This window comes from Beta vulgaris, chromosome 3 (genome assembly GCF_026745355.1).
Source record: "Beta vulgaris subsp. vulgaris cultivar EL10 chromosome 3, EL10.2, whole genome shotgun sequence".
In the NCBI taxonomy this organism is placed as follows: domain Eukaryota; kingdom Viridiplantae; phylum Streptophyta; class Magnoliopsida; order Caryophyllales; family Amaranthaceae; genus Beta; species Beta vulgaris.
In genome coordinates, this window is record NC_079204.1 from 17383216 (window position 1) to 17398390 (window position 15175).

The 15175-nt window shown below is 32.8% G+C and overlaps 2 protein-coding genes across 2 annotated transcripts; both read left to right on the forward strand.

The window, feature by feature from the left end:
- Nucleotides 1–707: 707 nt before the first annotated feature.
- LOC130589403 (UDP-glycosyltransferase 74F2-like) lies at nt 708–7327 on the forward strand. The gene is made up of 2 exons (XM_057393636.1): nt 708–1410; nt 7170–7327. Exons 1-2 carry the CDS (start codon nt 760–762, stop codon nt 7194–7196), a joined length of 678 nt encoding a protein of 225 aa, XP_057249619.1. The 5' UTR covers nt 708–759; the 3' UTR covers nt 7197–7327.
- A 2890-nt stretch (nt 7328–10217) lies between these two features.
- LOC104889036 (UDP-glycosyltransferase 74F2) lies at nt 10218–14971 on the forward strand. The gene is made up of 2 exons (XM_010674174.4): nt 10218–10915; nt 13955–14971. The coding sequence occupies exons 1-2, from the start codon at nt 10265–10267 to the stop codon at nt 14678–14680; spliced, it is 1377 nt and encodes a 458-aa protein (XP_010672476.2). The 5' UTR covers nt 10218–10264; the 3' UTR covers nt 14681–14971.
- Nucleotides 14972–15175: the final 204 nt, after the last annotated feature.

A 15175-nucleotide genomic window follows, 5' to 3' on the forward strand; every position in this document is an offset into this window, starting at 1 on the left:
TATTCTTCTACTATTATAAAAGGTTATAATAGAAGAGTGGAATAGAACATTCAATTTGTCAGTAACTTTCAAACTAAATAAGAGAAAAAAAAACCCCTATTATTTCCCTTTGGAAAATCCGGCCACCCTCTCTAAAACGCAAGAGAGTGAAATATGTTCATCCTCTTCCATTCTAGCAAACGTGGGAATTCAATTGGTGCTCGTGGACTAAGTAGAGGTTGATCTCTAGCACTTGCAATACGGTAGAAGACACACGCTACAAAGATTGTATATTCTTTTCCTTATAATATGATTCATATTTATATTATGCATGCGATCTTGTGATAAATGTTAGGAAATTTGTTTCTTGAAATTCCGCTATATGTTCGTCTTGATCTATATCTTGCAGTCGACCACCCACTTGGTCACTTCTCTTCCTTGGTACTTCACAGTTCACTCCACATCATCAGTAATTGGCATGGGTCACACGTTGACACAAATACTCTAGCATGAATTTCTCGCACATGATTGTTAGCAATTAGACAAAGCACCCATGCAAATACTAAGAGGCTCCGCTATTACCCGACAATATATCTAGCTGTATTCGAAGGATAGTCTTGATCAAAAGCATCCACCAATCCTCAACTAAAGATGAGAAAATCAACGTATATTAAAAGCCCCCGCAACCTCATGTGTCAAGAGCCACATATGCTAGATATGCTATATCGCTATTTACCATATACGTAAAGACACCAAGAAGGAGCTTAATTAGACAAAACAATGAAGAATATCAGAGAAAATTTTGGAGCCCATGTTGTAGCTTTACCTTATCCAACTCAAGGACACATATCCCCCATGCTCCAATTTTGTAGACGTTTAGATTCTAAAGGAGTCAAGGCCTCCTTAGCGATCACTAAGCACATCTTCACCACCCTAAAACCCAAATCAGATGGCCACGTTCACCTTGTAACTGTATCCGATGGCTACGACGACGGCGGCTTTGTGGAGGCGGAGAGCATAGCCGCATACCTTGCCAGCCTCGAAACCAACGGGTCCGATACCCTAGGGGACCTTATCGAGCAACATGCGAGTACTGATAACCCCATAACTTGTATAGTATATGATTCATTTTTTCCTTGGTGTCTAAATGTTGCTAAGAAATATGGACTATTAGGGGCATCATTCTTTACCCAATCATGTGGGGTAAATTATGTATACTACTTGGCTCACCATGGAAAGCTTTCTGTGCCGGTTTTTTCTCCGCCGGTAGATATTACAGGGTTGCCGCCCTTGGATGCCAGTGATCTACCATCATTTTTGGACTCACCGGAGTCGTACCCGGATTACTTACAGTTGGTTTTAGACCAAATCTCTAACGTGGACGAGGCTGATTTTGTGCTAGTGAACACTGTTTATGAGTTGGAGGACAAGGTAAAAACTATGCTTCATTAACGTGAATTAGTCATTGGTAATTTAGCGTGCGTTCTCTCAATTTGAATTTTTCTAATCTAAACCAAATTGAACTTATTTGAATTTAATCGATCTTATTTGAACTAATCTATATTCATTGGAACTTATCAAATGTAAAATTTAGTTTTTTCAGCTGAAAAGAACACACTTATAAGAACATACTTATTTCGTTAAGAATTAATATAATACATACAATTTTAAGGTTACCTTTGACGATAAATTCTAACCTTTATATATGCTAGTCATTTGAGATCTTAGATTTATCTCAATTTTTAGTTTTAGAATAATATCAAATTTTTAAAAACTTAGAAAAAATGGTCAATAATAAACAAATCTTTGACTTATTTTATTAAAATAAGTCATACTTTTGATTGATCCGAAACAAGCAAAGCTTGTGGAAATCTTGGCTTTAGCTCATGTGAACAATTGGTAATTTTTGTAATTTTTAATATTTTTTCCCCTTAAACTTCTCTCTCCTCCAAAACCCTACTTCTCCTTCTCTCTCATTACCTTGAGTACTATACTAGCTAAAGAATAAAAATTAGGAAAAATTCACATGAATAATCCCAACTTTCACCGGTCTTATCAAAATAATCCCAACTTTAGATTATTGGATTATAATTATTTTTCCCTTATCCCGAGGTGTTAAAATTTATAATTAGCTTTGTTAATAATTAGGAAATACAATAATAATTTAGCTCCAATATTAGATTAATCTCTATTATATAAGGGAAGGGGGGAGGAGCTATGATGTCCTCTTTTGAACTGACTATTTTACCCCCCTTCCCTTACTAAATTATAAAAGGAATCTCAAAATTAAAATTTGAACTCAAAAAAATTACCGAAAATTAATTTACAACATTCACTCATAAATCACTTAAAAGAATAAACTTTACAAATCACTCATACAATTAAGAAATTCATACTATAAAAATCATGCAAATCACTCAAATAATCAGGAAACTTTATTAAAACTTAAAATTAACATACAAAGTAAAACTAATAACCTAGAACGTCAATACATACAAAAATATTTACCACAAAAATTTACTTACTAATCACTGTTCTCAAGAACTATTCACAATTACATACTCACAAAAGTTACCTATAAATACAAATTTGAGAAAAGCATAAGATTTTGACGGCGATATTATACATTCATCTATCGGCAATTTGCGAACTTCAAAAAAGGTACATAATTCTTTTAACCTTCAAAATTATTTCACATCAGTTGAAATAAACAATAGCAAATTAGACTGTTATGTAGTAAAAAAATGGAGATGACAACAATAAGTTCAAAGGGCTTTTATACAATCAAACTTGAATTTAATTCATTTTCATATAAAAAAAATTAAGTGTTTTCTAAAAAAAATGCCAATATTTAAATTTTTGCCCATAACTTTTGCAAAAAGTCTATGTTTAGAAATAAATTTTGAAAATCAAAACAATATCAAACTTTTTGCGAAAATTTTTTGCAAAAATCCATTTTCAGAAAAAAAAAAAACTAAATTAATTTGCAAAAGTAACGATTTTTGTTTTTCTAAAAAAAATCCAATATCAAATTTATGAAAAAAATCAAAACTTCATTTCAAATATAATTGAGGCTCAAAGTGTTAAAATTTAGAAAAGGACAAAAGTTGAAATGATGAAAGAATTTAAAATCAATGTGCAAACATAATTTAGAAGTTAGACAAGGAAAAAAAAACTGAGGTGTATTTGTAGTGAAATCATAATTTAGAAGTTAGACAAGGAAAAAAATTATTTACTTTTTCATAGTGTTTCCTATATGTAATGAAACTTTTACATATATTTGGACCTATCTCTTTCTATTATATAATAGCGATTAATTATCAAGGTAAAAAGGTTTATGTAAAATATCATTCAAGAATTAATGTACAACATATCTCTATTATATAAGGGAAGGGGGAGGGGGGCTATGGTGTCCCCGAATGAAGATACTATTTTACCCCTTTTCCTTTCTAAATTACAAATCTAATTACAAACCAAAGGGAGATTCATATAAAAATATTAAAAATAAAATTATAACAGTCACTCACAAGTCAACTTAAATCATAGAATTGCATAATTAACATTATACAAAGCACTCAAATGATGAAACTTTACAAAAACCAAAAAATTAACTTATAAATTGTTAGAAATTTGAGTGGAAAAATTTGGTGGATTTTATATTTAGAGGCTTAGTTTGTATTTTGTGTGGAGTGAGGTGTACAGAATTTGGAGGAGTAGCAAGTAGTATATATGGAGAAATCTTTCTTGTTATTTCTTACAAATTTCATGGTATACAAGCCTATTTATAGACTTAGATGTTACTAATCTAGATAATTCTAAACAAGAGGTTTCTAGTACAACTTTTCATACTTGGCCTCTAGATTTTCATAGGTAATATATTTATCTTTTTTACAATACATATTACTAGATTGTTCTTGAGAAAGTCCTAGAAATTAACCAATCTAGATTTTTCAAGATTACTAGTTTAACACTCCCCCTTAATCTGAAAAATCTTGAATTTTCAGATACATACTCCGAAAAGTTCTTGATCATTAGTGATGCACTTGTCACCAACAGTCACCGAATATTACACTTATAATTTTATTGTGCTGGCGCCCATGTCACCGCAACCTCCATTTGCTTCATCTCCTCAGAATATTAGTCTTCTCTTAATTTGGTACTCGTGTTACCAATTGTTACACTAATGCTCTTGTCACCAGCCAATCTCCGAAACTTTATTTTTACCAACTTTTTCTTTTGTTGTTGGTGCTCATGTCACTAACCCAACCCGCTAATGTTCATGTCATTAGCCAACTTTAAAATAAAGTTTCTTCATGATTTTCTTCGCCAAAATTGGCAATCTCATTATTTTTCTTGGTCTTGCAATTCTTTCCTACATGACCAAACCTTTTGCACTCCCAGCATTGTGGCTTTCCTTTGTGCCAACAATCTGCAGTATTATGGTTAGTCTTTTTGCAAATTGCGGGATATTTTTTGATTCATCCCTTTCAATGATTTCTCTTCGTCTTCATCCCCATAATTTTTCTTGGGCATTTTCTTAAATTTTGCTGCAAGAGCAGTCTCAATTATTTCTTCATCAATATGCCTATTTTTCCTTTGTTCATGGGACTCCAAAGATCCCATAAGTTGATCTACTGTTATTTTTGATATATCTTTTGTTGCTTCAATAATAACAACAATATTATCATATTTTTCCGTTAAACTCAATAAAACCTTCTTCACAATTTTTTCATCTGAAATTTCTTCTCCATATGATTTCATTTGATTCACTATTTCTATTACCTTTGAAAAATAATCTTTCATTAATTCCCCCTCTTTTATTTTTAAGCTTTCTGATTCTCTTCTTAAAGACTGGAGTTTGATACTTCTCACCTTGCTATCTCCCTGAAATTCTTGTTGCAGTATCTCCCAAGCCTCCTTTGCCGTGTTGGCTCTTAAAATTCTTGGAAATATTATATCCGTGACCGCATTTTGCATTAGATATAATGCCTTAGCATCCTTCATTCTTTCACCCTCGAGCTGCTTTTTTTTGAGCTTCAGTTAGGATAATCTCGTCTTCGTACTCTATATACCCTTTATCAGCATAACTCCACAACCCATGAGATTTAAGTAATGTCTTCATTTTAATTTTCCAAAAATCATAATTTTCTCCCCCGAAAATTGGAATTGGGAAGGTTGGGTTGTTGAGTGCCATTATAATTTATGTTGTATATGGGTTAAATGTGTTTTGTGGCTAAAGTTGTGAGGCCTTGGGAATTTTGGCTCGGATACCAAATGTGAAATTTGAGTGGAAAAATTTGGTGGATTTTATATTTAGAGGCTTAGTTTGTATTTTGTGTGGAGTGAGGTGTAGAGAATTTAGAGGAGTAGCAAGTAGTATATATGGGGAAATCTTTCTTGTTATTTCTTACAAATGTCATGGTATACAAGCCTATTTATAGACTTAGATGTTACTAATCTAGATAATTCTAAACAAGAGGTTTCTAGTACAACTTTTCATACTTGGCCTCTAGATTTTCGTAGGTAATATTTTTATCTTTTTTACAATACATATTACTAGATTGTTCTTGAGAAAGTCCTAGAAATTAACCAATCTAGATTTTTCAAGATTACTAGTTTAACATAAACTACAACCAATACACTACAACGTCAATACATACTCACAAAAATTTGACTTTGAATCTAAGTGTCCACTTTCTTCACAATATATGAAGTAGTGTACAAATTATAATATTAGAAATCATAGATAAATTCAATAAAATTTCTATTTTGTTCATAGAATTTTAACCTTGAAAAGAAAAAAAAGAAGAGACTGGTGAGAGACTTAAGTGACAGAGACTAAACCAATTAAATTTTGCAACTAAAAATAATTATAATTTGTATGTCTAATGTTCAAATTTTGAGTTTTTATATAAGTCGGAAAAAATCGAGTTTCTGTCTTGAAAAGAATTCAAGCACGCATCGCGTGCAAAAAATGCTAATATGATATATTAGATGGTGTTCTCTACACTCTTGAAAAATTCCTCCTTTATACACATTAAGAGCTTAGTCACATTAACTTTTTTTACTAAGCGGAGTTAATTTTCAATGGATTGAAAGTAAATTTACCGATCATATTTATTGATATGTAGTATTGTATTTCTTTTATTTAGTTTGCTGCAAATTCTTGATCATAACTGATATATATTAACAAAGACTGATTTTGGTTGATTAAAACATAAGAAAATTTGTCATAAGGTATCTTTTAAGTATGTAGACTGTTACTTTTTTTTTTATGAGAAACAACTTTATATATATTTTCTAGCAATTTAAGTCCTTAAAAAAGATTCTTTTTACGAGAATATATCGTAGGCCACTTTCAGACGACATTAATCTTAATCTTTTTGAAACGATGAATGCATAAAACAAAAAAAGTTCACTATTTTTTATTAATAAAGAATAATGAATGCCAATTATCTTAGGTGGTTGTGCTGGAAATATAATGCTAAGCTCAAGAACAAAATGATAAGACAAAAGGAATTAGAAATTCGTTGTGTTGTGGCAATTTTGAACCATTAACTTAAAAATAATAACCGATATAATTGAGGTACTCATTGTTTTTGTCGTTTCATTTCATATGGTCAATATACCACTTTCATACAAAAGACATTTTTGGGTGAGAGCTTGGAGCCATATAAACTTATGTCCGAAATCAAGGAAATATGTTTAGCTCGATCTTTTGTGGACGTTTGCAAGTTTTTCGATGAATTGTGATAGAGGAAAATCATAATATCTAGAAGGGAAATTGTAACCTCCCCTAAGATAATCAAGACTCGAATATTAAAAACAAAGGATCAAAAGGTTACCAACCATTTGTATGTGACCCCCAAATAAAAAATATAACACTAGACTAATGTCATGACAATCCATTAATGATCAAGTATATCGGTTACAAAAATTAAAAGGGAGAAAGCTAACAGATAACACTTCAGTGGATGCTTTACATATCTCTATTATATAAGGCAACATATGGGGGACACTAAAAAATAGAAAAAGAAATAAAAAAAATAGGGAGTTAACTAATTGTTTCATTTGAATGAAAAAAGGGGAAAAAGTAGGACATTTAAAATATAAGTTTTTTGAGAAAATAAAATATAAAGACAGTTTTTCTACCATATTAATTTCATTTTCTACCTCATATGCTGTCACAGGCTGTCGCACACATTGCATGTATGTAAGACTAGTAAGATACAATACCACACACCCATGTGCGACGTGCCATGTCTAGATGCAGAATATACTTGTCAAGCGATAGAAGTATAATGTAATAAATCAAATGTTATATTTACAATGACAAAATAGTCATTACATCAAGAAGTTTTTCATTGAATGTATTCACTTTATGATGCATAAAATAAAGTAGCCCAAGAGTGGTTAAAGCAATTTTTTTTGTTGAAGTTTTAAGTGGACAAAAAAGTTTAAAAAGTTATTTCTTAAAGAATATGACATATAAGAGGTCTTTTTTGGCTAATTTTCCTTAAACTTATTTCGACTCCTTAATATTTTCTTAAGGTAAAGTATATAAACCCAAAATATATGAAATTTCTGTTCGATTTCCTAAAGAGTACTTTTTTAGAAATTTTAGAGCATGGGAGGAAGGGGGGTTGCGTGGGTTGGGTGGCCTATGGGTGTTAGGGGAACTATAGAGATGAAGAGGGAGAAGCGAGATGGGGGAGGGGCGAGGGCGAGGGGCGAGGGGCGAGGGGGTAAAGGCGAAGAGGGAAAAAGGGGATTGGATGAAGGCGAAGGTGGGATGGGAAGGCTACTAGACTGTGGGGGGCTGGTGGGGTTGATATGGCTTTGTGGAGGGGTGGGATGGGGGGTGCAGGGGTTGGGTGGGATAGAGGAGGTGGGGCTAGCGGCAGTGGGGTGGGGGTGGCCAAAGGTGGTGGTTATAGAGGAAGAAGAACAAGAGGAGGGAGAAGATAAAAAAAAGCACCATAAAAATACAGACTATATACTACAGTTAATACGGAAGGCAAATAACATGGTATATTTTATTCTCTCTCTCACATATACTTTTATTAATGCGGTTTTCTTTTATAGTTATTCTTAGTTCTTGACCATCCTTCAAATACGTGATAACTGTTTATCTTTACAGATGATTAATCCTCACATAATTGGTTTCACTTACATTCTTTTCTCTATCAAACTTTAGCATAAGTTTGTGTATAGTAGTGATATTTTATGTTAACCAATGGCAAGTGATCAAATTCCCAAATATTGTTTTCAAGGCAATAGTTCTTGCCATGACACAATATTTACAAAAAATTAGTTCTAGCTTTGGAAGCATGATTTTTTTTTTCTCAGGGAATCCATGATTTCTTATGGTTATTATTCCTAGCTTGATATATCTTATTATTTCCATGAGATTTTTGAGGATCGTGGGAGTGGACTAAGGGTGTGTTCTACTAATCTTGAAAAATAAGTTTCAGGTCCAATAATTTCATATAAGGTTTTATACAACACTCGAAAATTAAGTTTCATTAAGGATTAATCAGGTCTGATAATTTCAGTTCACATAATTTCATATTTTTTTAAGTAAAAAGAATGCACCCCAAGAGCTCTACTTATTGAGATGGTGGTATACTTTTCAATTTGGTAAATTTTCTTGCTATATACTTCCTCCGTTTCTAAATAAGTGCAACATTTGCATAGTGTTTACTATTCACAGTTTAAATTTTAATTAGATTTGGTGATTTACATTTTAGGAAAAACATAGTCATGTGAGATCTTGTTAGATTCGTCTGAATGTGAATTTTTATAATATCAACTTTTTATAATTTTTACTTATTGATAATTGAATATATTAATGGTTAAAATAATGCATTGGCAAACGTGAAAACAAGAAGTGTTGCACTTATTTAGAAACGGAGGAAGTATATAAAAGCCACGCATGGTGCAAATGAGTTTATTTTACATTACAATAGGGAATATATTTTCATTATAGTGCTATTCTACAAAATGATTCACATTTTACTCTAAAAGTGAAAATAATTTATAGGTACTATCCACTTAAAATTGAGTGAGAAAGAGCGCTAAGATTTTAGAAAAAACATTTAATGTATAACTACCAAGTGATTCAACGATTAGCAAATAAAAATCCCTATTATAGGGTTTGCAGTTTTACCAAAATAGACTGCTCCTTGAGTTTGCGGTTCATAAGTTCTTAATCACTAACTTAGGATTCTTTTAATTTTAATAAAATAGTTACGTGAAATATATAGCGGTTTAATTTAGATATACCATAACTCATCCACATAATTGTTGCAAAAAATTTCAAAAAATAATAACTCCTAGGGAAGGTGCGAAGTTACCTAAGGATTTTGGTTTGAAAAAAAACTAAAACCGCATTCTTACTGTGGGTTTTGCTTATAAACTACTTTTTAGATCCGAATTATGCTCCAAGTATTTATAGTGTATATTATTAATATTTTACTTTAAAATTGGTATCAACAAATATCATTTGGTTTAGTGATTAAAACTTACTATATGTACTTGAAATTATTTGATCAAACCTTCTAGAAAGCATTTATTATTCTTTTTTAAATAAATCAAAAGTGCACAACGCCACTCCTTAATTAAGAACACCTCTTAATTGTATAAATTTTTTCCCATACCATTACCAACCTATCTTAATTGTAAATAATTGACCGGTAGATGAGGAAACAGTGAGTAAATTGAGTTCTTAGGCTATGTTCAATTCACCTTATTTTTGCTTATTTCAGATCTAATTAGATCAGATCAGATCAGATCAGATCAGAAAAAATAAGTTCAGATCAGATCAGTTCAGATCATACTTATATTTAAAAATCATTATTTTTCATTACATATTAGTAAAAAATTATAATAATTAATATTAATAAAGTACTCATTGAGACGAATCAAACAAGCCCCGCATGACTATATTTTTTCTTATATATTGAGAAAAATCTAAAAGATAAGATCTTGTAATCAAATCAATTCAGATCAGATCAGATCAGATCAGAAAAAATAAGTTCAGATCAGATCAGATAAGTTCAGATCAGAAAATTTCAGGTGAACTAAACATAGCCTTAGACAGGCACACATTAAATGCTTGCATAAAGACAAGAAACACAAACTATTAACCTTAACCTTAGGTGTTTGAAACTTGAAAGGCACACATATTAAGGCATTATGTGCCACACATGTTACATCTGCTTTCACCATATATGTCAACAAGAGTAGGATCTGGTAAAAACTAAGAAACAACTTAAACAATACTATGAAAAATATGAGAGAAAACCGTAGAAGCCATATTCTAGCTATACCATATCCAGTTCAAGGACATATATCCCCAATGCTCCAATTTTGTAGACGTTTAGATTCTAAAGGAGTAAAGGCCTCCTTAGCCATCACTAACCACATATTCAACACCCTAAATCCCAAATCAGATGGCCACGTTCACCTTCTAACTATATCCGATGGCTTTGATGATGGCGGCTTTAGCGAGGCGGAGAGCATCGCAGCCTACCTTGCCAGCCTCGAAGCAACTGGATCCCACGCCCTAGGGGACATTATTGAGCAATATGCTGGTACGGACAACCCCATAACTTGTGTAGTGTATGATTCATTTTTCCCTTGGTGTCTAAATGTTGCGAAGAAATATGGAATATTAGGGGCTTCATTCTTTACCCAAACATGTGGGGTAAATTATGTGTACTACTTGGCTCACCACGGGAAGCTTTCTATGCCTGTTTCTTCACCACTGATAGATATTCCAGGGTTGCCGCCCTTGGAAATCGGTGATCTACCGTCGTTTGTGGGCTCACCGGAGTCATACCCAGATTATGTAGAGTTAGTATTGAAGCAAAACTCTAACCTGGACCAGACTGATTTTGTGCTAGTCAACACTGTCTATGAGTTGGAGGACAAGGTAAAACTTATGCTAGTTCATATGATTGCTGATTTAATAACATGTAGTCATATTTACTTCCTCCGGAATTAGTACAATCCTTCCCATCTCATAATATGATGTTTGTACCAATTGTAGTTGACGTGAGTGGTTAAGCCTTGAGTATGGAAAAAATCTTATCTAGAAAGGATATTGTCCTTCGAAGTATCCATGCAAACTCCTGTATGAGATTAGTCCATTCGTCAAAGGCGGTGGGAAACTCCTTGTAGTAGGACAAAAAAAAATTATAATGTTTGTTTCTTTTTTATATGATCTTCAAGATAAACATTTGACCTTTGATCTCTTAAATTGTGTGAAACTACCTTATAAAAATTTGTTGCCCCAAACTATCTTATTTTTTTACCATTTTGTTGCTGGTAACTACCTAATATCGATTTTCAGTGTTGACTTTTTTTTCAGTTCAAAATTGTGGGAGAAAACAAAGTCACTCTTGTGGAAATTGCTTGAGATTTGAGGAGACTCATAGGATAATTGAGCAGGTCATTGTTTCAATTTTAGGCTCTGTTTGTTTTTGTGTAAAACATTTTCACTATGAAATGATTTTTAAGAAAAAAAATTTCCAATGGAAAACAAAATTTCAAAATTAATTTTTCGTTTTTTTGGTTCCATGTTAAAAAATGATGAAACGAAAGGAAAATAAAAGGGAGAGTAAAGAGATAGTGAGAGGAGTGTACAAGAGAAATAAGAAAAAAGACAAATTTTCCTTGATTTTGAAGGGAAAATGGTTTTCCATTATTGAGAGAACAATTTTACTCTCATGGAAAATGGTTTTAAACTAATTTAATTTGCAAACCAAACAATGTAAAATTGAAAATAGAGGAAAATATTTTTCCATAAAATGTTTTACGCCCTACCAAATGGAGTCTTAGTATAAATAGAAGAGAAATTTAATGGTGTATTGGTGGTACAAAGTGTCGACATAGATACGAGAGAGAGCGCACAGGGAATAATTGTGGAAAATAAGGTAGGGAAAATGAAAAACGGTTAGAAGTAGAGATAGCCACTGGTGCGGGTTGGGTGCTGGTCCGCAGGCCCTAGTGCGTCGGGCTTAAATTTCATGGCCCAGGACCAGACCGTGAAATTCACAATTTGGGCAGGCTGGTCCACGGGGTGAAAGATCTTGTTCCACATCGATCTGTTACCAATTTCACTTGTTTGGGAAGCAGTTCATGAGCCTGCTTGGCTGGCAGGCCGATGTGAGAATTTTTTTTCAGAATGATTTAATCATCAGAATCATTTATTATTGTTACATAAAATCTTTAAAATGAAATAAAATATATACAATTATTAATATTAATGAATAATTTCATTGTTTTTGAATTTGATTGAATTATAATATGTGAAATTTGATTAAAATATATACAATTTGATCAAAATATACACAATTTGGTTGAATAATTACTTGGCTTTGGCTGGTCCGGTTCATGGACAGGGCTGGGCGATTTTAGTAGCGGGACTTTGTGGTTTGGGCTCAAAAAATTTGGCCCACGACACACACACTAATTTTGGTCATTAGTCAACAGCTCCCTGGACAGCGAACGGTTCGAACTAGGCTGGACCAGGCTTTAAGGGGGCTTAGTCCACACGGCCCAAGAGGGCGGGCTGGGTTGGATTGGCCTGCATTGTTGATCATCTCTAGTTTGAAGAAGCCAAGTAATATTACGTGACATTAAAAAAAACAAGAAAAAAACAAAGTCAACGTCAAAAACCCAGAATATGGTAGCTATCGACAACAAAATGATAAAAGTAAGGTAATTTAGACAACAAATTTTTTATAAGGTGGTTTCTCGCAAAAATTTGAAAGTTAAAGTTAGTTTGGGATAAAAAAATCCTGTTTTATATATACAAATGAGAATATTTCGTCAAAATTTAAAGTTCGACCACAAAAGAGAATAGCAAATATTATATTATGAGATAGAGGGAGTACTTAATTGTACTTCTAAGGTCAAATATGAAATATGAAATCTCACCATTATATAGAGAAGTCTTTTAAGATCTTGCTAAATCAATCTCAATGTATAATTTATTAGCTTTTCCTAATTTAACTATAGCATTATTGAATTAGCAAGTCTTCGGTACAGGTGGTTGCATGATTAAGAACCATGTGGCTATGCACGTAAAAGACAAACTAATTATATATATTAGAGAAATAATATATAATCCCTTCAATTCGAAAAACTAATAATTCGGACCCACTTATTTGTTTCATTATCTATGCCACCCAATCTTACTGTTTGATGTCAGTTATCCTTTGCCCTATTTATTATTTATTTGATATGAGAAGCTTGTTTAAATCTAATGACGTGACCATAAAACCACAATCAGCTATTGAACGGTCTTTCTTTTTTCTCGATAAAAAAGTAATAATTAATATATTTTCTATATTACAAACCAAGATATTATAAGGGATATATCTTGGGATGTTTATGAGTGATTAAACGTCCCGAAATAATATTTAATTCAGTTCGGTAATAAAAAGTTTCAATCGGTCTTGTTGTGGACCGTGACCGTAATTATTTTTCGGTACGGTTTTTCGGCTAACCATTATTCAAGTTATGCTATTATACTTTCGTTAACGTACACATACATTTTCTAATTTTTTGTGCATGTACTTTAATATTATATATACTCTAATATAAAATGTATTATAAAGTGGATAATAAATCCATTGAAAAATATAACTAACACCAAGGCTCTGTTTTGTTGACTGTAAAACATTTTTAGTGTAAAATGATGGAAAACAACATAAAAGAATTGGAATTGCTTTCTTGAGAGTGCCTAATAGACACGACTTATGTGTACCATTTAATCCAGAATCTGGTGGCAGGAAGAAAAACATGGTGGCTTTATTTCTCTATTAGAGGAAAAGAAGAAAAGAAAATTGGAGCACCAATCTTTTATTTATTGCTCTTCTAAGAGTGTTTAAATTAATAGGCACCACTTATATGTACCATTTAACAAAATGATTAACCAACTTCAAATGGCTTTTTTTGTTCCCAGGTAATTGATGCAATGGCCAAAGAATGTCCTTTGTTAACAATTGGCCCTACAGTTCCATCCATTTACGTGGACAACCGAATTTCATATGACCGAGAATATGGCCTAAGTCTTTACCACCATGACCCTACTACTACCAATTGGTTAAGTACCAAGCCTCCAAGGTCAGTGGTTTATGTCTCATTTGGAAGCATGGCTAATCTATCAAATGAACAAATGGAAGAATTGGCATGGGGCTTAAAGCAAAGTGATTGCCACTTTTTGTGGGTAGTTAGAGCTTCCGAAGAAGGCAAGCTTCCCAAGGGATTTGCTAATGAGGTTGCTGCGAAAGGCTTAATTGTTAGATGGAGTCCGCAATTAGAGGTACTCTCTAGCGAGGTAATTGGGTGTTTTTTCACGCATTGTGGTTGGAACTCGACATTAGAAGCGCTAGCTATGGGTGTGCCAATGATAGGGATGCCTCAATGGACAGATCAACCAATGCATGCTAAGCTTGTTGAGGCTGTTTGGAGAGTAGGAGTAAGAGTCAACGTGAACAAAGAAGGACTTGTAAGAAGAGAGGAAATTGCTGGTCGTATAATTGAAGTAATGGAAGGAGAAAAGAGGAAAGAATTTATTGACAATGCTCAGATGTGGAAGGGTTTGGTCAAGACAGCAATGTCTCAAGACGGATCTTCCGATAGGAATATTGACGAGTTCGTATCAAAAATCTCAAGCTCGATGAAGTGATTTTCAATTTCTACTTTTTCGTACTTGGTTCTTTAGTTTTTGTGATAATATTCCTCCTTTTTATCGCTTTTGGAGAATTATTTTTACCGTGGACTATTTGTCTCAATTAGTGGGAGTTTGATTTCTTAGTCTCTCTTTGTGGGAGGTTAGACTTTGGTGATGCGCAGGATTTACAACAGGAGAGTCGGGCACAGATGTTTGACAGAGGGAGACCTTTTATGGTTTCTTCTAAAGATATAGTTCATTGATGGTTTGATATACAAATTTGCAATCAGTATTAGATTCTCATAACTTATCTACAAGGTCCACCAAAAAAATTATTTGCAAAACTATGCCAAAATGACACTCTTATACAAGATTGCATGATTCAGCAAACAAACAAGGGTTATGATGTATTGTGATTTGGTTTAGTAGCACCATAGTTATATCATTGAAGTACTTTATTTCCTCAAGTTATTAGCTAGTTTTTCATTTTTCTTCAATATCAATATAAAT

What these genes read in the sequence shown, in the direction of transcription:
- LOC104889036 (XM_010674174.4), top strand. Translation starts at nt 10,265, where the DNA reads ATGAAAAATATGAGAGAAAACCGTAGAAGCCATATTCTAGCTATACCA. An exon ending in TCTATGAGTTGGAGGACAAG is followed by an intron (nt 10,916 to 13,954) that starts GTAAAACTTATG and finishes TTTTGTTCCCAG; the next exon opens with GTAATTGATGCAATGGCCAA.
- LOC130589403 (XM_057393636.1), top strand. Translation starts at nt 760, where the DNA reads ATGAAGAATATCAGAGAAAATTTTGGAGCCCATGTTGTAGCTTTACCT. An exon ending in TTTATGAGTTGGAGGACAAG is followed by an intron (nt 1,411 to 7,169) that starts GTAAAAACTATG and finishes ATGCTGTCACAG; the next exon opens with GCTGTCGCACACATTGCATG.